At 48.6% G+C, this 22452-nt stretch overlaps 1 protein-coding gene across 9 annotated transcripts in view; it reads right to left on the reverse strand.

The window, feature by feature from the left end:
- Positions 1–10643: 10643 nt before the first annotated feature.
- LOC145530151 (phospholipid-transporting ATPase IB) overlaps positions 10644–22452 on the reverse strand; it is a 452251-nt gene continuing 440442 nt past the window's right edge. For all 9 annotated transcript variants that reach the window (XM_081551000.1, XM_081550992.1, XM_081551002.1 and 6 more), the window contains 2 exons: positions 15842–15933; positions 10644–10974 (listed from right to left, as the gene is read on the reverse strand). In XM_081551000.1, the coding sequence (XP_081407126.1) occupies positions 10877–10974; positions 15842–15933 (190 nt within the window). In that variant the 3' untranslated portion in view covers positions 10644–10876. The remainder of the gene's footprint in view (positions 10975–15841; positions 15934–22452) is intronic.

Here is a 22452-nt window from a genome sequence, read left to right on the forward strand (position 1 = left end):
AAAACAAGCCATGGGCCAGCCTTTGCATTCCTTTATAGCATTGTCGGAGCTGCTCTGCCAAATTCTCAAAGTTAAGAAGTTTTGTTCATTTGTGTTCGTGGATGTCTGTCTCCTTCACTCCCCACCTCGGAACCAGCCTGTTTCACTGTGTCCACGTGGTTCCAGAAGTGTCCTGTGTGTCTGCCCTGGGGGCCCTCACGTGGGGGGCAGGTGGTGGTAGAATGCCTGCCCCCCCAACTCCCGGGTCCCAGGTCCGCAGTGAACCCCCCGGGGCTTATCACCAAATAAATTGGAGAGCAGGATTCCATTAAAACGTTTTCAGCAAAAGTATTAAACAAATTTGCTGGGAGGTGGTTTCTTTTACTGATGCATGAGGGTCTCCCCTGCCCCCATCCAAGTTTAAATGTAATATGGAAACAAATTCAAGGGCTTTTACCTGCAGCCATCTTTGCATGTAATTTGCAGGCAGTGGCTTCTCTTAAGAACACTGAGAAGGAAGAAAAGAGTGACTTAGTTCTTGGCTGAAGGTCCATTTCCACTCACAGCAGCTACTCGTCCCCCCCATTCAGGGCCATTTGGGAAGCATCGGGGACAACCCAATGTAACCCCCCATCTCCCCCGGCCACGGGTAAGGTGTCTGGTCAGCAGAAGGGCTTTACATTAAATGAAACTTAATGTATGCACAGATGTTTTGTTGAAAGAGAATCAGGAAGAGTTTCTCAGCAATTAAAGTATTTCAAATCAAAACACACATTCTTTAGAGTAGAGGAGAGAGTGCAGGTAGCATTAAACTGTGAACAACTGAAACAAACTCTGTAGATACTGGACAGGACAGACCCTCCCTATTCAGGGCTCAGGCCAAGGCTGTGACTCTTAGGACAGTCCTGAACCCTTGCTGTCAGCACCTGTCACTCTGCAGTCTAAGGTCAAGGACTGTGCACTGCAGAGAGAGACAAGCATGCAGACAGAGCTTTGAGGCCGGCCGTCAGGAATTTTAAGTCATTTTATTTACGTGTGTTGTTGTTGTGGTTCACTTGCTAAGTTGTGTCTGACTCTTGAGACCCCATGGACTGCAGCACACCAGGCTTCCCTGTCCTTCACCATCTCCTGCAATTTGCTCAAACGCATGTCAATTGAGTTGGTGATGCCATCCAACCATCTCATCCTCTGTTGTCCCCTTCTTCTCCTACCTTCAATCTTTCCCAGCATCAGGGTCTTTTCCAATGAGTCAGTGCTTTGCATCAGGTGGCCAAAGTATTGGAGTTTCAGCTTCAGCATCAGTCCTTCCAATGAATATTCAGGACTGATTTCCTTTAGGATGGACTGGTTGGATCTTCTTGCAGTCCAGGGGACTCTCTAGAGTCTTATCCAACACTACATTTCAAAAGCATCAATTCTTCAGCACTCAGCTTTATGGTCCAACTCTCACATCTGTACATGACTACTGGAAAAACCACAGCTTTGACTGTATGGACCTTTGTAGGCAAAGTGATGTCTCTGCTTTTTAATACACTGTCTAGGATGGTCATAGCTTTTCTTCTGAGGAGCAAGTGTGGCCTCCTTTAAATAAGAAAACCTCAGTGTCTGGGAGCTGGGCTATGTGGTTTGGTGCTTCTGGCTTTGGTAAGTGGAAGATTTTATTCAGTCCTCCTCTGGGAAAAGATTAAGTCCCACACCTCCAATTATAGACCCAGGTACATCGACTGCCTAGCTTTGCAACAACTGCTGGAAAGGCCCCATGAAAGATTCCTATGTGGAAGAGAACGTAGGCAGAAGATGTTAGAGGCTGGAGCAGGTTTCTGCCGTGTGCTGTGTTCCTCTGACCACACTTCAGTCCCTCATATTGTGTATATTGTATGTAAAGGTTTTGAAAATACGCAGTGGAACCCGAATGATTTTTCAGAGTATCCTGAGTCTTTTTCAGAGAGAGAACTATTCTAGAGAGTGCTGCTTTAAGTAGAAAGGTAGGGTCTGCACACTGTCATCAGCTGCCCTTGGCCTTGGTGGCTCAGGTTCATTCTAGTGAGCACACTGGCAAAGGCAGATTTTTGTAGACACGATCAAGAGATGACAAAGGGTAGAATTTAACACTTTGATGCTGATTGCATGAAATCATCTTGTTTTGCCTGACTTTTTAAAAGAGAAAGCAAGGAGTATTTAGAGCAGAGGAAAAGCTGCAGAACTCTGCCTGGAAGTGAGGCTGGCCTCCCCTCCCCACCGTGCCTGGAGATGGGGCCACCAAGGTCATGACCCCTGCCCAAGTCCAGTTCTAACAGCATATGGCCTATCCAGGAGAAGTTGATACTGACCAGGGTTCTTGGCCTTCCCAAGGCAATAGAAACTGATCAGAGGCCAGACAAGAAATTTAGGCAGGGCTTTATTGGGGCCCCTCTGCAGCAGAGGGGAGCAAGAACAAGTAAAGGGTTCCTTTACTCACTTGTTCCCCAAGGGGGGGTAGTGAGCTGGTCCCTTATATGGGGTGAGGGTAGGGGTGTGTCCAGGGGTCAGGCTGGAGGGTGGCTTAGGTGGGGTTGGCCCAACCCTTTGGGAGTGTTGAGTGCAGGGGACATGCGCAGTGCCCTGCTTTTGCTCTTGGCTCCTCAGATGCGGCAGTTGGGGTTTTTTGGTCTCTCGGTATTTTATTGTCCATAACTTGCCCCAATTGCACATTGTTGTTGTTCAGTCTAAGTCATGTCTGACTCTGTGACCCCATGAACTGCAGCACACCAGGCTTTTCTGTCCTTCACTATCTATCCCCTGCAGTTTTCTCGGTGATACCATCCAACCATTTCATCCTCTGTCACCCCTTCCCCTTCTGCCCTCAATCTTTCCCAGCATCAGGGTCTTTTCCAATGAGTTTCCTCTTTGTATCAGGTGGCCAAAGTACTGGAGCTTCAGCTTCAGCATCAGTCCTTCCAATGAATATTCAGGATTGATCTCCTTTAGGACTGACTGGTTTGATCTTGCAGTCCAAGGGATTCTCAAGAGTCTTCTCCAGCACCCAGTTCAAAAGCATCAATTCTTTAGCACTCAGCCTTCTTTATGGTCCAACTCTCACATCCAGACATGTGTGTGTCCAGATGTGTGTTAGTTGCTCAGTTGTATCTGACTCTTTGTGACCCCATGGACTGCCAAGACTCTCCTGTCCATGCATAACTACTGGAGAAGCCATAACTTTGACTATATGAGCCTTTGTCATCAAAGTGACATCTCTGTTTTTTAATACACTGTCTAGGTTTGTCATAGCTTTTCTTCCAAGGTACAAATGCCTTTTGATTTTGTGACTGCAATCACCATCCGCAGTGAGCTTGGAGCCCAGGAAAATAGTATCTTTCACTATTTCCACTTTCCCCATCTATTTGCCATGAAGTTATGAGACTGGATGCCATGATCTTAGTTTTTTGAATGCTGAGTTTTAAGTCAGCTTTTTCACTCTCTTTTTTCACCCTCATCAAGAGGCTCTTTAGTTCTTCTTTGCTTTCTGTCATTAGAGTGGTATCATCTGCATATCTGAGGTTGTTGATATTTCTCCTGGCAATCTTGATTGCAGCTTGTGCTTCATCCAACTTGGCATTTCGCATGATGTACTCTGCATATAAGTTAAATAAGCAGGGTGACAATATATAGCCCTGATGTACTCCTTTCCCAATTTTGAACCAGTCTGTTGTTCCATGTCCAGTTCTAACTGTTGCTTCTTATTCTGCATACAGGTTTCTCATGAGGCAGGTAAGGTGGTCTGGTATTCCCATCTCTTTCAGAAGTTTCCAGTTTGTTGTGATCCACACAGTCAAAGGCTTTAGCGTAGTCAGTGAAGCAGATGCATGAAGTTATTTTTAGTCCCTCATTGTTTCTTTGCATCCTGTTTCTGGACGAGACATTTGTCCAGGTGACAGGCACTGCAGCAAAGGGGCCCAGGGCCTGTCTCAGAGTCCCTCAGTGTGCTAAGGGAAGTCAAAGTAAATGTGTCAGTCACTCAGTCGTATCTGATTCTTTGTGACTCCATGGACTGTAGCCTGCCAGGCTCCTCTGTCCATGGGATTCTCCAGGCAAGAATACTTGAGTGGGTAGCCATTGCCTCCTCCAGGGTATCTTCCCAACTGAGGGATTGAACCCACTTCTCCCACGTTGCAGGTGGATTCTTTTCTGTTTGAGCCACCAGGGAAGCCCATGGGAAGCGGCTAGGTAAGAGGTCTTTGGGTTCTGGCCTCAGGTCCTGCAGGGAACTGTGTCCAGCATGGTTTTCTTCCTCCCTGCCCTCCACCCCTGGAACACGTGGAGCTGCCCAGACAAAGCCAGGCGGGTGGGCCACCGGCCAGGGTTCTGGCAAGGATGCCCCCTCCCCTGTGCTCCAAAGCTGACTTCTGGGCCCTCAGCTCCCCTAACCTAGGTTCCACACGGCCTGGGCCATGTGAACTGTGCCTCCAAGGGAGGGACTTCCGGGGCTGTGGAGGCTTACCCGAATACGACATGTTGTGCCTTCAGGGACATTAGCGGTCTCGTGACACTCTTGAGAATAATGTCAGGGAGGAAACCCTTCCTTCTGCCCTCCTGAGTTCTGTGGTTTGCCGGGTTCATCGACATGAGACAGGTGAAGAGCACATACATTTATTTAACATTCTTATGTGCACATAGGAGTCTTCAGGAGGAAAATGAAGACCCCAGCCGCTCATCTACCATTTTACGGAAAAGAGAGATCGTGGGACATCAGTAGGAAATGTAGGGGGCGAACTCGTGGATGGTCAGGGTTATTTCAGAAGATGGTCCATCCACGCCTACGACTGCCTCCACATCCATTTCTAGTGGCAAGAACGTCCTTCTCTTCATGGTGCAGGGAGGGAGGGCCCCTTTCTCATGGGGATGTTGGGGCCTGACTGTTGGTGGAAATGGGGGCGATGCTGGGGCCTGACTGTCAGTGGAAAGCGGGGGCGGGAAGCCCTTCCGGCACCTGCTGTTTCGCAGGTGCCTTTGGCTCAAAGTCATCATTATGCCAAAGCGGTCCCTCTCCGGATGCCTTGTTCGGACCCTCTTTCAGGACAGTGTCATGACTTCACACTTGACAACATAATCTGAACTTCCCACATCTCAGTTTGCAAGGGAACTGGGATGAACCAAAGGGAATGAAGTAATTGAGAGAGAAGGCCTTCTGTGCACAGTTTGCCCCTTTGCCTGGTCAGTCCGGCTCAGGAGGCCTCTCAGACCCACTTCTCATAAAGGGGGCCTGGCCTTCCACTCATCTGCAATTCAGATCGCCCTGCACGCCCGCCATTCACAGTGATTCCAGGCTGTCAGCTCAGGAGGCAGAGTGTGTGTGTGTGTGTGTGTGTGTGTGTGTGTGTGTGTGCGTGCCTGCATGCGTGCGTGCGTGTAGTCTGTAGCTGCTGACAAAACCTCTGTTTAATAGGCCAAAGTCCCTATGGCAGGAGCTGCTTATTAGTGGGAAAGAAATTCACAAATACAGCCCGGTCCAATCATTTACTTTAACAAAAGATTTATTTGAAACAGGTTTGTGCAGACATATACCAGTCAACAAGATTGATCAAAGCCACATATCACTACATTTTCTAACCCCCCCTCCCCAAAATACCAGTAAATGCCCTTCATTGGTATTCACTCCACAAGGAACCCCTGGCTCCCCTGTTCTGGCTAAAGACTGCTGTAATTTAACACCCAGAGGACGTTAATAGGACATGAGGACGGTAGTAAGACTTCTAGAGGGAGAGGACAGGACCCCTATACTCCAGAGAAGAGCTGCCCACTCTGCTGGGAGTCAATTAAGCAAGGTCCCCCCTCCCCACGCTCTCTTCTCTCTGCATAACCAGATGAAATCTCCCAGCCAAACGCCATCTCAGCAGTGGCAGCACAGACGTGACAACGGAAAGGAGAACACATGGCTTTGCCCAAGTGAAGGAGACACTGCAGGATGGCACGTTCAGACCGCAGCTGGAAGGGTGACCTGTCAGGGCTGCAGGCCCTGGGGGCTAGGGGGGCAGCCCAACACACCTCCCAGCTCAGCCACCTGGGAGAGGGCAGGTGGAGTAAGAGCGACTGGACTTGGGTTGACTTTATTAATGGAAAACCGCAAACGCGTTCCCCTGTGCAGGGACCTCGCGTGGAGGAGGGAGGCCCTGAGACAAGGCGGGTTGTCTTTCTGTTCTGTACCTGGTATCTCCTGCTCTGCCTGTAGCTGCACGCCCAGCCATCTCAGGACCCCGGCCGGCTCTGGTCCCTTGGAAGGAAGTGGGTTCACATCCTGACCCTCAGGCGGCCCCCCTCCTGCTGGCTCTTTCTCCCCACTGTCAGGCTGGCCCGTGAGAGGCTCTTGAGAAGGCTCTCTTGACCCCGGGTTTCCCCGGGCAGGGTTATTTGGATAGCGCCAGTCTTTCCACTTGCTTCTTCCTCTTCCGTCATAAATCAAAGCCACCTGACACTTTGTTCCTGGCTTTTAAAATGCACAGGTCTCCTTTCTGTGGCCAGGTCAGGAGAAATGCCGATGGGCTAATCTCGGGAGCGTGTTTTTCTTGGTCTGATGCCTGGGAGTAGATATCGCTAAAGCAACTCAGGCGAGAGATTGTCACTTGAAAACGAGCCGGCCTGGGTGTCAGAAGAATCGCTCTCTTGTCTCCTTCCTGCCCCCCCCCGCAGTCAGGGGAGTGGAGGGGCTCTACTGGGTGACAGGTATAGGTTCTATGTGGTGTGGGGACATGGGGGCGCGAGCCTCTCCTCCACTGCCGTTTGTTTCACAGCTCTAGACACTTGGAGCTGATGTGGGCTCCCAGGGCTTTCTTCCCGCCGAAAGGATTCTCGTGTGCCTCACTCAGACCCAACAAACCAGAAGCCCTTTAAACAGCCATTGCTGGAGGTCTGGCATTACATGAAGCTCTTGTAAAAGAGAGTGGAGGCGTGTGCTGCTGGGCACTGGAGGATGCAAGAAAAACTCAGTGAAGAGTCCGACACGTCGAGTATCATGGGTCTCTTCCTTTTGGGAACACTTGTTAATTTGTCATCACATGGGATCACAGGTCTTGACCTCTAAGACCCATTGGAAAATCTTCTAACTGTTCTCTTAGTTCTTGAAGATGGAAAGATGGCTAATATAAGCCAAAATAATTTCCCCCCAAGACTTACAGAGACCAAGAACAGACTTAAAGCCATAAAGCCTCTGCTGTATTGCTCTATTTTTTTGGAGGGGATGCTTTATTGTCACTGTCTCCATCACTTGTATATTTTCTAATTTAAGCATCTGCATGAAGAAATTGTTTAATGAATATGATGGGGGGTGGCATCCTTTAACTTAGCCTGATAAACTCTCTTCTTTGCCACATTATTTCAGGCTCTGCTTAACCAGTTTCCCTGTTAAAATTCTTATGGCTCCCAGCAGATAAAGGCTACATTTCAAATGTTGAGCCTAAATCACCCTTGAATTACTTGGGGACAGTGACTCTGGGCAGTAATTCAAACCCTGGCTGAAACATGTGTAGTTCTTTCACATGTTCAAAACTAAAGACCACCTAATCTTAGAGCAGAGCTTTGAAAACATTCTATTCAACCTGTGGTCCAGGATGTAAATCTCTAGGAGTGGGACTATGATAGAAAATTCTCTTCTTTATGGTTCAAAAAGATAAAGGGTCATTGTTATAACAATGAGATGATAGACTAGAGCTTTCTTTAAAGAAAATTCAACTGTATAGTTGATAATATTATGTCCATATGCATTTTCAGATATTAGTTACTTATACTCACTTTTTCATGATTCACAATTTCTGGACAAGTGATTATAGATTTTACTTATACTTACTTTTTCATGATTCATGGTTTCTGGACAAGTGATTATAGATTTTCACTGCCAGCTCCCTTCAGCAAGACCTAAATCCTTGTCAGGGGAAAGCAAGGACCAGCAGAGCTCTCAGCTGTGGTCCACCAAAGCCCAGGCTTGAGTGTTAGGGTCTCACTCCAAATGTTAAAGGCACAGCATTTCCTTTCTCCAAAGCACAGGTTTGTGTGTGTGTGTTTTGGGAGATGGGAGAATGTAACACTGGTCAAGAAGTCTGAAATATTCTGCCTAGAGACAGACTAGAGCCATTAGTGACACCCAAAAATTATGACCAAGCCCCCAGACTGCTGATCACAGTCTAATCCCAAAAGCCCAGCAGAAATGGCTGATTTCTGCTGCTTTTTCATCTTCTCCTCTCAGCATGCAGGCAGCCACCCGTGCTCGCCAGTGCAGAGCTGAGAGGTGGGGAGGCTGCTCTGTTCCATCTGGAGAGGCAGCCGGCACAGAGCAAAGGTTCAAATGAGCATCAGCAGTCTGGGTACCAGACTGGATAACCATCAGCACTGGGCCCGAGTGGGATCTGCCATTTTAGCCCAATCGAATGTCAGGCCCTGCAGTGCCGACCTGCCGGCCTGTGTCACGTTCCGTGTGGCAGAGTGACAAGTCCCAGATGCATCTCCACGGAGCTGACAGCATGCGGCTTAGTCGGCCCACCCTGCTCCCAGGGGAGGGCTTGTGTGCGACATTCTGACCTCAATTTAAAGATAGGACAAACAACACAGCCCGAGTTGCCCCAGCTGAACGTCATGCATCTCACACAGTGACAGCTGCTCCTCCCGGACACCCAGTTTAGTCATTTGGCTACAAGATAGCTTAATCGTGGGAGAGAATAAATAGAAAGGCATCTCTCTAGTGCTTCCTTCTCTGTGCGTCTTTCATGACTGCAAAGGCTGTTTAGTCTACTCCTCAAGAGAGCTGGAAAATATACTTCAGTCTCAGAAAACTCAGAACTGTATTTCAACGTGAAAAATGAAAACCATAAAGCCCTAAACAAGCTCATGCTGTAATTCACAAATCTGATTCGGAAGGCTTCAAGTTCAAGAGCCAGCCAAGTGTTTGACAAAAGAATTGAGTTTGAATTCCCTTTTCCAACCAGGCTTAGTTCCCAGACGAAACCAAATCGCCCTGGGTGCCTAGCGCAGCTCAATCCAAAGGTTCATTTCTCCTCTGTATTTAGGACTTCCTCCTTCTGTGTGTGAAGGTGGGGCATCTGTCTGGCTTTGTGTGTTAATTACAGGCACCTATTTTGTTGTGATTCCTGCTCAAGGGTCCTCAACCCCTCTTCTCACTGGTTGCCCTAGTGTTTAAAATGTCTCAGACCTTGGGGAGGGAGGAGGGGCAATTTTCCTAACCTCTCCCGTTTGCTGTGCTGTTCTGCTCGCCCTGGAGCCCCCTCCGGGCTCTCATCACCTCTTGTTTTGTGTAAGCCAGGCAGATCATACCCTAAATGATCTCAATCAGAGGCGGATGCTCTGAAAAGAAGGCGAGGAAGCAAAATGCCCCATTGTTTTATTTTGTAATTTAGCAGGGCCCTCCCCAGGGGAACTGTGTCATTTTAACCAGCAACAGCTGCCCAGAAGTATTGATGTTACACCATCCAAATAGCTGGTTTGGCAACAAAGCTGTAAGCAGGGGACATGCCTCCAGGCTGGTTCCAGGTGGTGCCTTCCCGCCTGAAGGCACCTGGGTTTTGTCTTGTTCAGAACGTGGACAAACACGTGGCCACCCCACCCCCACCCGCTACGGGCTGTGTTGGAATCAGGGACCCTCCTGTTCAGACAGCTGCTTGCATCTGACATGGGCTGAATAGGAAGGAAAATCTGTCCAGGTTAAGAAAGGCCGCTTGCTTGAAACGTCTGGAGCTCTGTTCAATTAAAACTGCAGGTCTGTGGACACTGTAGGCTAATCATGACGACTGTCTGGGGTTCGGGCTTGATTTCAGAATTCTACTGAGATTTGAAGGAAAACCATCCTCCTTCGGTGTCTCTGCCACCGCTCTGCTGCAGTGGCTGTCTTCCTCCGTACCCCAGGGACCCTCACTGGGCTATTTATCCTCCCAGAGCCTGGAGTGACTGGTGTGTTCCTTTGCTCGGAAGACATGCTGTAAATTTACTCAAAATCCAAAATGTGCTCTGAACTCCCAAGAGAACGAGTGTGGGTTCTAATTTAAGCAGGTGCCAAGGTGCCAAGGTCCAGGGGTCTGGAGGCCAGAAAATGAGGTTTGCGAGCCTGAGCAGGGCAGGCAGGGCTCCAGCAAGTCCACATCACCCTGACCTGCAGGCCTCCTTGTTGCCAGAAAGAGGAAGATAAACACTTGGAATATATGCAAATTGCTGTTTCTTTAGATAGAGAAGAAGAAGGGTTTCTTGCATCCATTTCTGAATTTGGGGGAGAAGGAGGGAGGGTGAGGATCGGAGCAGGTGCCTGCAGCTGCCATGCACCAAGCGCAGGGCCAACCATGCAGCAGGACTGTTTTTGGGGCACCCGGCCGGGAGGCACTGGGCAGGAGGGGTCAGGAGACTGTGCAGACCCCGGCGGGTCCGCCCTGCTGAGACCATGACTGAGGTTCCAAAAGTTCTTCTCAGGTTTACCGCCCAGATACCTATGTTTATGACTTCATTGCAATCAAGATGATGATGCCAATTTCATACCAACACAGGGGACATCAAAGCCAGCGGGCTGTCCACCTCGAGGGAAGTTTCCGTGCAGCCTGCGAAACAAACCTGAGGGTATCTGACCCCCCAGCTGGGCTCCTCACGCAGCATGAAAGCCTCTCCCTGTTCTCCCAGAGCCACTCGGACGGATGTGTAAATACTGGGGAAACATAATGGTTTTAATTTCACACCTCACAGCGCACAGGTGAACGCTTAAACACGAGTCGGGCCAAGCACGGTGGACGAGTGGGGAGGGCGTGGGGCGCCCTGGCAGTCTGGGTCCACGGTCGCCAGGGCACAGAGCGAAGGAACAGGTAAGGCCACAGGACATGTTGCGGTGTTTTGGCTGCCGCCATGAGTCTCTTCCCGCGCTCTGGTGGGAGGCCACGTCCTACTTCTTCCTGGATTTCTGCTTCGTGGTGTCGTAGGCGCGGACGATTTCCTCCTGAGTCACGGCTCCGTGTTCCTCCTGGGAGAAGGCGTACCCATCTGCAAGAGGAGCACAGGGGCCGGTGAGGAGGGGTGTCCAGAGCAGCTGCATTTGGGGGGAGAGACTGCGGTTCTGTAGCCTTGGATGGGGGTCCAGGGACCTGTGACCCCTGTGAAGGGGTGGGTGCTGACACGACTGGGCAGGGCTCAGAGGGGCGGCCTTCCATTTAGCACAGCCTGTGAGGCATCATCTGTGGGTCACTGGGCCATGGCTGCACTTTCCCACCACCCATCAAGGGGAAAGGCAAGTCGTCCTGTGCGGGAAACATCCCAATGCGCCCCGAGCCGCAGGCCGGTTGGTAATTCATGCAGCCGTAAAGACACTAACAGGAAAGGCTGGCAGAGCACACGTGGTGCTGGGAGCCTGCCTGGCTGATGTCGCACGGATCTGGACCGGTAATAAATTACAGTGAGAGTGTACTCGTGGAAATAAAGAAAAAGATCACTAGATAAAGTTGAGGAGTTTAATGATTGGCCCAGTGGCTACATAAAGACTAGATTTTACAATCAGTACCAATAATGACTCTTTTTTTTGGCCACAAAGGTTGTGAGATTTTAGTTCCTCACCCAGGGATTGAATCTGGGCCCTTGGCATTGACAGCCTGGAGTTCCTAATCACTGGATCCCCAGGGAGTTCCCAGTTCCAATGATGACGACAGCAGACAATTATTAAATGCTCTGTGTCTCGGGCACTGTTGTATGTATTATACTAAGCACACATGGCTTGTTTCCTCCTCCCGACAGCCCTAGGAGACAGGTGAGAGTTCTTCCCATGTCACAGGTGGGGAAACCGAGGCACAGGTGGTGTCATTTTTTCTAAGGTGGCAGAGCTGGGAGCCAAGCCCAGGCAGGGCCCACACTCCCCTGCAGCTCTGTCCTGTGTTCCTGGGACGGAGTTTGCATTCCCAGCCCGAGGCAGGATGGTCCCTCCTAACCAGCCCTTCCCACTGGAGGGACATTTGCAAGACTCCCTCTCTGCTCATCAACCTTCCTGGGTCAGGGGTCTGGAAACGCCCCACAGCCAGATAAGACCTTCTGAGCAAAAGACAACCCAGGCCAGAGCCTGCCTCCCATCCACACATGTTTATGACTTATCACTGGTGCTGTTATCTCATCATATCCTTTAAAGGAGAACAAGAAATCAGGAGTTTTGCCTGTGTATCATCCTGGATTTCTTTTTTGTTTGAATTTTTATTTTATATTGGAGTATAGTTGATTCACAGTGTTGTGTTTTGGGTGGACAGCACAGTGACTTAGTTATACATGTGTTCAGTTCAGTTTAGTTGCTCAGTCGTGTCCAACTCTTTGCGACCCCATGGACTGCAGCACGCCAGGCTTCCCTGTCCATCACCAACTCCCAGAGTTTACTCAAACTCATGTCCATTAAGTCGGTGATGCCATCCAACCATCTCATCCTCTGTTGACCCCTTCTTCTCCCGCCTTCAATCTTTCCCAGCATCAGGGTCTTTTCAAATGAGTAAGCTCTTCGCATCAGGTGGCCAAAGTACTGGAGTTTCAGCTTCAACATCAGTCCTTCCGATTAACACTCAGGAGTGATCTCCTTTAGGATAGACTGGTTGGATCTCCTTGCTGTCCAAGGGGCTCTCAAGAGTCTTCTCCCAGTTAAAAAGCATCAATTCTTCGGCATTCAGCTTTCTTTATACTCCAACTCTCACATCCATACATGACTACTGGAAAAACCATAGCCTTGACTAGACGGACCTTTGTTGGCAAAGTAATGTCTTGCTTTTTAATATATACATGTGTATTCTTTAAGCTCTTTTTCCATTTAGGTTATTACGGAGTATTGAGTAGAGTTCCCTGTGCTATACAGTAAGGTCTCTTGTTTGTCTGTTTTATATACAGTCGTATGTACAGGTCAGTCCCAGTCTCCTGTCCTATCCCTCCCCACCACTCCCATACCATGAGTTCGTTTTCTGTGGTTCTGTTTCTGTTTTGTAAACAAGTTCATTTGTAGCCTTTTTTAGATTCTGCATGTAAGTGACATCCTATGATATTTGTCTTTCTCTGCCTGACTTACTTCACTTAGTATGTAAGTGCTCCTCCCACACCTGGGGAGGCAGGCAGCCAAGGGGCTCTCCATCCTAAGCTGGCTGTCCCCCCGCCCCACCTTACGGGGGATCTGCAGCCCAGGGCCAAGGCCCCAGGTGAGAAGGGCCGGTTCTAGGCCTTGCTTGGCCACAGAACTGGTGCCCTTTAAGGTTTCGGTCTCCTGGGTTTATTTTCTGTGAAATAAATGGCCTGGACCGGATGAGGCCTCCACCTCGAGGTCTTCCATGCAGGTGTCAGGACGGGCCCTCAGCTGGCAGTGCCCAGGACGCAGAGCCCTCTCCTGCGGGCGGAACTGCTTCTACCCTTGGCGTCCCCAGTGGAGGCTTCCACTCCAGGCCAGGGACCAAGGAGCCTGACTTGACAATCAGCCCAGACAAAACAATTGCTAACTGTGTTTTAATGTGTCTTCTCTGGGGGTAGATGGGCTGGAGTGAAGGGGACTTGCTGAGACGTACAAGTAAACATTGCTTGGGAATGTCCTGTCGGGAAGAGGACTTTAGTGTCCAGAGTGGTCTACTCCCTGTTCCAGGGGAAGGGCCGCAGCCTTGTTTTTCATTTCTTGTTTTCTGTTCAGACCCGCCTGCGCCTGGAGGACTCAGCTGCAGTGCCCTCCTGGGCTCCTGTTCAACTCACGGGCACAGGGCCATCCGGTGGGGTAGTGTGGCCCCTCAGGGGTGGGGAGGGTTTCCAGGGAAGCTTCTGATCCCAAAGCAAAGCTATTCTCCTGGGGTCCCTTCCACCGGCTCCCCCAGGGGCATCCACTAGGATGTTCTCAGCTTCAACTGAGGCTAAGTGGACTTGCAAGAAAGAAAGGATGGTGGTCCTGGGGACAAGGGTGCTCTGTGATTCAGATAAACATTTTCTTCTTGGAAACCAGGCCTGGGAGGGGTTAGACCAGAACCACTGGGACAGTAATCACCCAGCCAAGCCTCCGCCTGCCCAGCCTGACAAAGATACCGCATCGCTCACAGCTCCTGCCAGATGAACAGGTAACTGCCATCTGCATTCAAACGGGGAAGGGGGGAGCCCTGGCTCTTAGCATTTCCCACCATCATTCATCTCCAGGAAGTCCTGAGAGCTGGGAAGGCATGAGAGCTGGGAAGACATGCTGGGGGCCTGGAGAACACACTTGACAGCTGGTGCATCCGCTTCCTTGACGCTCAGCCACGGCCGGGACCCGAGGACAGTGTTCGGGTAGGTGGGAGGGCACTGCTTAATTGTTTTGTCTTCTTCTGGTAGAATATTTGGGGAAGTCCATAAAATCGGGTCATTTTTTCCTTATTTTGGAATAAAACATCCCTTAAGTAGCATTCCTTCAACGCTGAGCTCTGATAACATCTTAGGGAAAGTAGCTGTTTCCTGTCTGGAAGAGTCCTCAGAGCAGCAGAATGTGGGAAGACCAGAGGGACGGTAAGGAGATCAGACCAGCCAGGGAACACTGAGCTCGGGTTGCGGACACCGTGTACGTGCGGTCCCTGGGAACAAGTGCTCCAGGACCTGGGCTCATCCTGGTTTCCTGGGAACACTGAGGCCGGAGGCTGCTCCTGATGCCTTCTCTGGGGGTGGGTGACAAGAACACCCTGCTGTCCATCAGGTCTTACCTCTAGTTGCTGACTGTCTTTAAAACATGGTGTGATTTTAGCAGCTTGCCTCCTATGTTTTGTACTTGTTCATTAGAAATTTTTTTTTTTGGTCCTTCAAAATATGGAGAGTTCAGAAAACAATTCTTAAGTTGTTTTAAGAGCCTTTCCGGTTGTTGCCAGACCCTTCACACATGGGTCCTCATGTGGTCTTTGCTCTCCAGTCTGTTCTTTCTCTGGTCGGAGGCTCCACAGCACAAGCCCTGTGTTTATGGAGCGAGCGCTCCTGTTCCTCATGGGCTGTGCACCAACCATCATGTGGCCTCACAGACTGTGTAAGATGGACATCACTCCATTTTTTCTCCTCAGGTGAGAAAACAGACGTTCAAAGAAATATGTAAGTGGCTCAAACTTATTCAATTAGTGGCAGAAAAGTAATACCTAGCATTTATCAGATGCCTTACTGTTAGGCTCTGTTCCAGGCACTCTGTATGTACAACCTCAGAGAAGCATCCCAGTAACCCAGGTATGTTCTCATGTCCTCTCTGATTTACAGGTGTAGAAACAGAGGCGTTAACTCACCTGAGGTCACAAAGGGGCAGAGATGGGACAGGACTGCAGGCAGCCCGGCTCTAAGATGCGACCCTGAACCTGGGAGCCCACCACCCTGCCTCCTCCAGACTCACCCTCTTGAGGATCAGAGGCCCTGGCTGGGCTCTGGAGCCCTGGGCAGTGCTGGATCAGTTACTGCACTGACCTGAGGCTCGGCCAGATGTCCTGGGGCAGGTAAGCCCAGCACCTCCCCGAGCTCCATTCCCCCTGACTCTCGTGTCTCCCGCTTCCCTGGCCTCTGGCACATCCCTGTGGACCTCACTTGGCAGAAACCAGGCCAAGCCTCCACTTGTGGGGCCAGAGGAGGCAGGGGCTAATGATTGTCATTGTTTAGTTTGCCAAGAGCACGGGGCCATCCTTGGGGGGCACCAGGCAAAGGCAACATCACTTCCATCTTAGAAAGAATCTGATTGGGAGGCTGACACAAGGATCTTAACCACATCCGAGTTTTAAGTTTATGGACCCTTGACTGGGTCCTCGGGAATTACCTGCCTTCTGGCTGTCCCTGCCTGGGGCCAGGTACACCAATTCCACTTCCCCATGTGGGTCTCCAGCCTGACCGTGGTCTGCCCCCATCCCCCTTGTCCTGGGGGGCTACTCACGTGGCATGGACTGCTGGAGGGAGCTGCCCCGGAAGAGGGTGGGCGGCGTCTTCCTGCTCAGCCTCTTTAGTAGCCGGTCTCGCTCGTTCATCCTGGGGGCACAGCACACACGGTCAGTCTCTGGCCCCGCGGACACCTCCTGGAGGTGCTTGGAGGGCAACTTCAGGTTGTAAGATGGAACAGACCAGGAAGAAGCTGCCCCGGTCCAGAAGAATGCCTAGTCTCACCAGCCGCCCATCTGTTCACATAGGTGCTGCCTGCTGCTGCTCAATCTCATGAACTGGGTCCTCTGAAAGCTGCCCTGTGTCCAGCCCACCCTGTGCAGGATGCCTTGGAGCCCCGCCCGCCTCGCCCTGGAGGTGATCAGAGCTATGGCTCTGGTGAATGAAAACTCTCCACCTCTGCCAGGCCTGGAGCCTCCCCCGGTAACCCGGGGACCTGGAAAGAAATGGTTTCTTTCTGCAGAACGTGATGCTTCTTTACAATCACAGTGAACACCAAGGTGCATTTTCTTTGGAAACACAAGGATTAGGAGTTCTTCCTGCCTCTCCAGACATGAGCCCCTCCAAGGCCGCCACTGCTGTGGGGAGACAGAGGTCCCCCTCAAGGATGTCTGGGTTTTATGCCTGCAGATTAAGGGAGGGGGTACTTGGGGTGGTACAGTGCCCTGACTTCCTCCTGTTGGGGGGACGTCACTGGGCTTTCCCAAGAGACCACGGTGTACAAAACTGCCCACACCGTCTGTGATGGCTGGGCCGCTCCGGACTGCCCTGTGGGAGCCCCAACCCTCCAGGATGCCAGGATGGGGCTGGATTAGGACAGGGGGCTTTTCAAGAGCTGATTAAGTTCAAATGGGTTCCCTGGTGGCTCAGACTGTAAAGAAACCATCTGCAATGCAGGAGATCTGGGTTCACTCCCTGGGTCGGGAAGATCTCCAAGAGAAAAGAATAGCTACCTACTCCAGTATTCTTGCCTGGGGAATCCCATGGACAGAAGAGCCGGGTGGCCTACAGTACATGGGGTAGCAAAGAGTTGGACACGACTGAGCAACTAGTGTTAAGTTCAAATGGAGTCCTTGGGGTGACCCTAATCCAATCTGATGGGGTCCTTATGAGGAGAGGCGATTAAGACATACACAGAGGGATGACCTAGTGAGGACACAGAGAGGAGACTGCCTTCACCTACAAGCAGAGGAGGCCACCTCCGGAGGAACCAGCCCTGTAGACACCTTGCTCTGGGACTTCTGACCTCCAGAACCGTGAGGAAACACACTGCTGTTGTTTAAACCATCTGCTGAGTGGTACTTTCTATGGCAACGCACACAGCCCCCTCCCCGACCCCCAATCTGCTCTGCCCCGCTTCCTACGATGGAAGTTGTAGGAGAAGCCGAGGTTGCTTGTGGTCCAGGCCTGAGCCCAGGGCCTACTTCATGCCCCCCTAAGGGCCTGTGCGGGGGGAGCAGGGCCCAGCTCCTCTCCATAGACCTATGAGCTGAAGTTCACTGTGCACTAAGACCACAGTGTCTGATTATCTTGGTTGGAAGGACGGGCCTCAGCCTGCCCATCTTGGGAAGACATCCGATGAGAACACACACTTTTCTCTCCCCTCACACTGCCTCTCCCTGCCCTCTTGTCTTTCCTTCCAGGGAAATGAACTGCCCTGAGCCCTCTGAACCACTACCCTGAGCCACAGGGCTGAGCAGATACACCATCTGCAGCTCCCAGAGTCTCTGGGCATCACCAGGCACTGCAGTCTTCATGCAGGTATGCTGATCAAGGTGCTTGGTTATTCGTCAGCTTGACTTACTTTCACACACATGCTCAGACACAGTCTCTACTTGCACTCTTGTACCGAGTCCTGCAAGTGTTGGAAAAGCTCAAGACAGAAAGGGGTAGAAGAATAATATTTACCACTTCTAGCATTCTACTATCTATATATGGTTTGAAAGTCACCTACTCACAAAGACTTAGGAAGAAAGATGAAGAAAACACAATCATCAAATATTTACTTTGGTTAATTTTGCTTAATAATAAGAAAAAAAAAGGAGTACAGATTACTCAGGAAAGAATAATTTAGGTCTAATAAAGAGAACTCTTAACAAAATATTACAAACCAAATTCAGCAGTATAATTAAAGGATTATATAACCTTACCAAGGGCTTCTCTTGTGGCTCAGTCAGTAAATAATCTGCCTGCAACACAGGAGACCCAGGTACAATCCCTGGGTCAGGAAGATCCCCTGGAGAAGGAAATGGCAACCCACTCCAGTATTCTTGCCTGGGAAATTCCATGGACAGAGGAGCCTGGCAGGCTCCTGTACATGGGGTCGCCAAGAGTTGGACACAACTTAGCGACTAAACTACCACCAACAACCTCACCAAATGGGATTTATCCCTGAATGCAAAGGTGGTATAACATACAAAAATCAATCAATATAATATACCACATTGATAGAATGAAAGAAAAGTATCAATGATCACCTAAATTAACACAGTTAAATCATTTGACAAAGTCCAATGCCCTTTCATAATAAAAATACTCAGCAAACTAAGATAAGAAGGGAAATTCCTCAACAGAGCATTTATGAAAAACCCACAATTGACATTAAACTCTGTGGTAAAAGACATCTCTCTTATGATCAGGAACAAAATAAAGCTGTGTGGTTTTACCACTTCTATTCAACAAACTTACTGGATGTTCTAATCAAAACAGTTAGGTAAGATTCCAACAACTTTTTTTTTTTAATAGAAATGGAAAAATTTATCCTAAGATTCATATGGAATTACAAGGGACCCCAAATTGTCAAAACAATCTTGAAAAAAGAACAACAGAATTATTGGACTCATACTTCCTGATTTCAAGATTTACTATAAAACCATAAGTGAAAGTGAGTCACTCAGTCGTGTCCAGCTCTTTGCGACCCCATGGATTATATAGTCCATGGAATCCTCCAGGCCAGAACACTGGAGTGAGTAGCCGTTCCCTTCGCCAGGGAATCTTCCCAACTCAGGGACCAAACCCAGGTCTCCTGCATTGCAGGCTGATTCTTTACCAGCTGAACCACAAGGGAAGCCCAAGAATACCAGAGTGGGTAGCCTATCCCTTCTCCAGCGGATCTTCCTGACCCAGGAATTGAACTGGGGTCTCCTGCATTGCAGGCAGATATTTTACCAACTGAACTACCAGGGAAGTCCTGAAATTTATAGACACATAAATCTGTGTAGTGTAGTTAAGAGCCTAGTAATAAACTTGTACATCTATGGTTGGCTGACTTTTGGCCAAGGTACCAAGACCATTCATGAGGAAAACAAAGTCTCTTCAGCAAATGGGTCTGGAGTAACTGAGGTTGAGCTCTTACCTGCAATCACATGCAAAAAGTAGCTCAAAATGGGTCAAAGACCTAAATGTAAGAGCTGTGGTTGTTGTTCAGTCACCCAGTCATGTCTGACTCTTTGCGATCCCATGCACTGCAGCACACCAGGCCTCCCTGTCACTGTAAGAGCTAAAACTATATAAATCTTTATATGGATAAAAATAAAAAGATTTATATATGTGTATATAGATCTTTATGACCTTAGATATGGCAGTTTCTTAGCTATGACACCCAAAGCATAGGCAACAACAACAAAAGTAGATAAACTGGACTTCATCAAAATTAAAAGCTTTTTTGAATCAAAGACATTATTAAGAATGTGAACAATCCAATCAAAAAATAGGTCTTCTATTTAGAAGACCTGAATAGACATTTCTCCAGACAGATGGGTGAAAGCTATGAAAAGACGGTCAACATTGTTATCAGGGAAATGCAAATCAAAACTACAAGGAGATTTCACTTCACAACGGTCAGAATGGCCATCATCAAAAAATCTAGGAACAATAAATACTGGAGACAGTGTAGAGAAAAGGGAACTCTTCTGCCCTGTCAGTGGGAATATGCTGCTGCTGCTAAATAGCTTCAGATGTGTCCGACTCTGTGCTACCCCATAGACGGCAGCCCACCAGGCTCCCCTGTCCCTGGGATTCTCCAGGCAAGAACACTGGAGTGGGTTGCCATTTCCTTCTCCAATGCATGGAAGTGAAAAGGGAAAGTGAAGTCGTTCAGTCGTTTCCAACTCTTAGCGACCCCATGGTCTGCAGCCTACCAGGCTCCTCCGTCCGTGGGATTTTCCAGGCAAGAGTACTGGAGTGGGGTGCCATTGCCTTCTCCCAGTGGGAAAATAAATTGGTACAATATATATACATGGGTACAACCATTACAGAGACCAGTTTGGGGGATCCTTACAAAACTAAATATAGAATAACCATGTGATCCTAAGATTCCACTCCTGGGCATATATCCAAAGAAAAACATAATTCAAAAAGATATATGCACTTCAGTGTTCACTGTAGCACTGTTTACAATAACCAGAACGTGGAAGCAACCTAACTGTCCATAGACAGAGGGTGGATAAAGAAGAGGTGGTGCATACTTATATACTGGAATCAGTAATTCAGTCGCTCAGTGATGTCTGACTCTGTGTGACCCCATGGACTGCAGCATGCCAAGCCTCACTGTCCATCACCAACTCCCAGAGTTTACTCAAACTCAAGTCCATTGAGTCAGTGATGCCATCCAACCATCTCATCCTCTGTCATCCCCTTCTCCTCCTGCCTTTAATCTTTCCCAGCATCAAGGTCTTTGCCAATGAGTCAATTCTTCACGTCAGGTGCCCAAAGTATTGGAGCTTCAACTTCAGCATCAGCATCAGTCCTTCCAATGAATATTCAGGATTAATTTCCTTTAGGATGGACTAGTTGGATCTCCTTGCAGTCCAAGGGACTCTCAAGAGTCTTCTCCAACACCACAGTTCAAAAGCATCAGTTCTTAGACGCTCAGCTTTCCTTATAGTCCAACTTTCACATCCATCCATGACTACTGAAAAACCATAGCTTTGACTAGATGGACCTTTGTTGGCAAAGTAATGACTCTGCTTTTTAATATGCTGTGTAAGTTGGTCATAACTTTTCTTCCAAGGAGCAAGCGTCTTTTAATTTCATGGCTGCAGTCACCATCTGCTGTGATTTTGAAGCCCCCAAAAGTAGTCTGTCACTGTTTCCATTGTTTCCCCATCTATTTGCCATGAAGTGATGGGACCAGATGCCATGATCTTAGTATTCTGAATGTTGAGTTTTAAGCCAACTTTTTCACTCTCCTCTTTCACTTTCATCAAGAGGCTCTTTAGTTCTTTTCTCTTTCTGCCATAAAGGTGGTGTCATCTGTGTATCTGAGGTTATTGATATTTCTCCCGGCAATCTTGATTCCAGCTTATGCTTCACCCAGCCTGGTATTTCTCATGATGTACTCTGCATATAAGTTAAATAAGCAGGGTGACAATATACAGCCTTGATGTACTCCTTTCCCGATTTGGAACCAGTCTGTTGTTCCATGTCCAGTTCTCACTGTTGCTTCTTGACCTGCATACAGATTTCTCAGGAGGCAAGTCAGGTGGTCTGGTATTCCCATCTCTTTTAGAATTTTCCACAGTTTGTTGTGATCCACACAGTCAAAGGCTTTTGCATAATCAATAAAGTAGAAGTAGATTTTTTTCTGGAACTCGCTCGCCTTTTCGACGATCCAACGGATGTTGGTAATTTGATCTCTGGTTCCTCTGCCTTTTCTAAATCCAGCTTGAACCTCTGGAAGTTCAAGGTTCATGTACTATTAAAGCCTGGGTTGGAGAATTTTGAGCATTACTTTGCTAGTATGTGAGATGAGTGCAATTGTGCAGTAGTTGAGCATTCTTTGGCACTGCCCTTCTTTGGGATTGGAATGAAAACTGAACTTTTCCAGTCCCGTGGCCACTGCTGAGTTTTCCAAGTTTGCTGGCATATTGAGTGCAGCACTTTCACAGCATCATCTTTCAGGATTTGAAATAGCTCAACTAGAATTCCATCACCTCTACTAGCTTTGTTCGTAGTGATGCTTCCTAAGGCCCACTTGACTTCACATTCCAGGATGTCTGGCTCTAGGTGAGTGATCACACCATTGTGATTATCTGGGTCGTGAAGATCTTTTTTGTACAGTTCTTCTGTGTATTCTTGCCACCTCTTCTTAATATCCTCTGCTTCTGTTAGGTCCACACCATTTCTCTCCTTTATTGTGCCCATCTTTGCACGAAATGTTCCCATGGTATCTCTAATTTTCTTGAAGAGATCTCTAGTCTTTCCCATTCTATTGTTTTCTTCTATTTCTTTGCATTGATCACTGAGGAAGGCTTTCTTACCTCTCCTTGCTATTCTTTGGAACTCTGCATTCAAATGGGTATCTTTCCTTTTCTCCTTTGCCTTTTGCTTCTCTTCTTTTCACAGCTATTTTTAAGGCCTCCTCAGACAACAATTTTGCCTTTTTGCATTTCTTTCTCTTGGGGATGGTCTTGATCACTACCTCCTGTACAATGTTATGAACCTCTGTCCATAGTTCTTCAGGCACTCTATCAGATCTAATTCCTTGAATCTATTTATCACTTCCACTGTATAATCGTAAGGGATTTGATTTAAGTCATACCTGAATGGTCTAGTGGTTTTCCCTTTCTTCAATTTAAGTCTAAATTTGGCAATAAGGAGTTCATGATC

The sequence above is a fragment of the Giraffa tippelskirchi genome, chromosome 12, assembly GCF_054371585.1.
Source record: "Giraffa tippelskirchi isolate mGirTip1 chromosome 12, T2T-mGirTip1v1.2.pri, whole genome shotgun sequence".
In the NCBI taxonomy this organism is placed as follows: domain Eukaryota; kingdom Metazoa; phylum Chordata; class Mammalia; order Artiodactyla; family Giraffidae; genus Giraffa; species Giraffa tippelskirchi.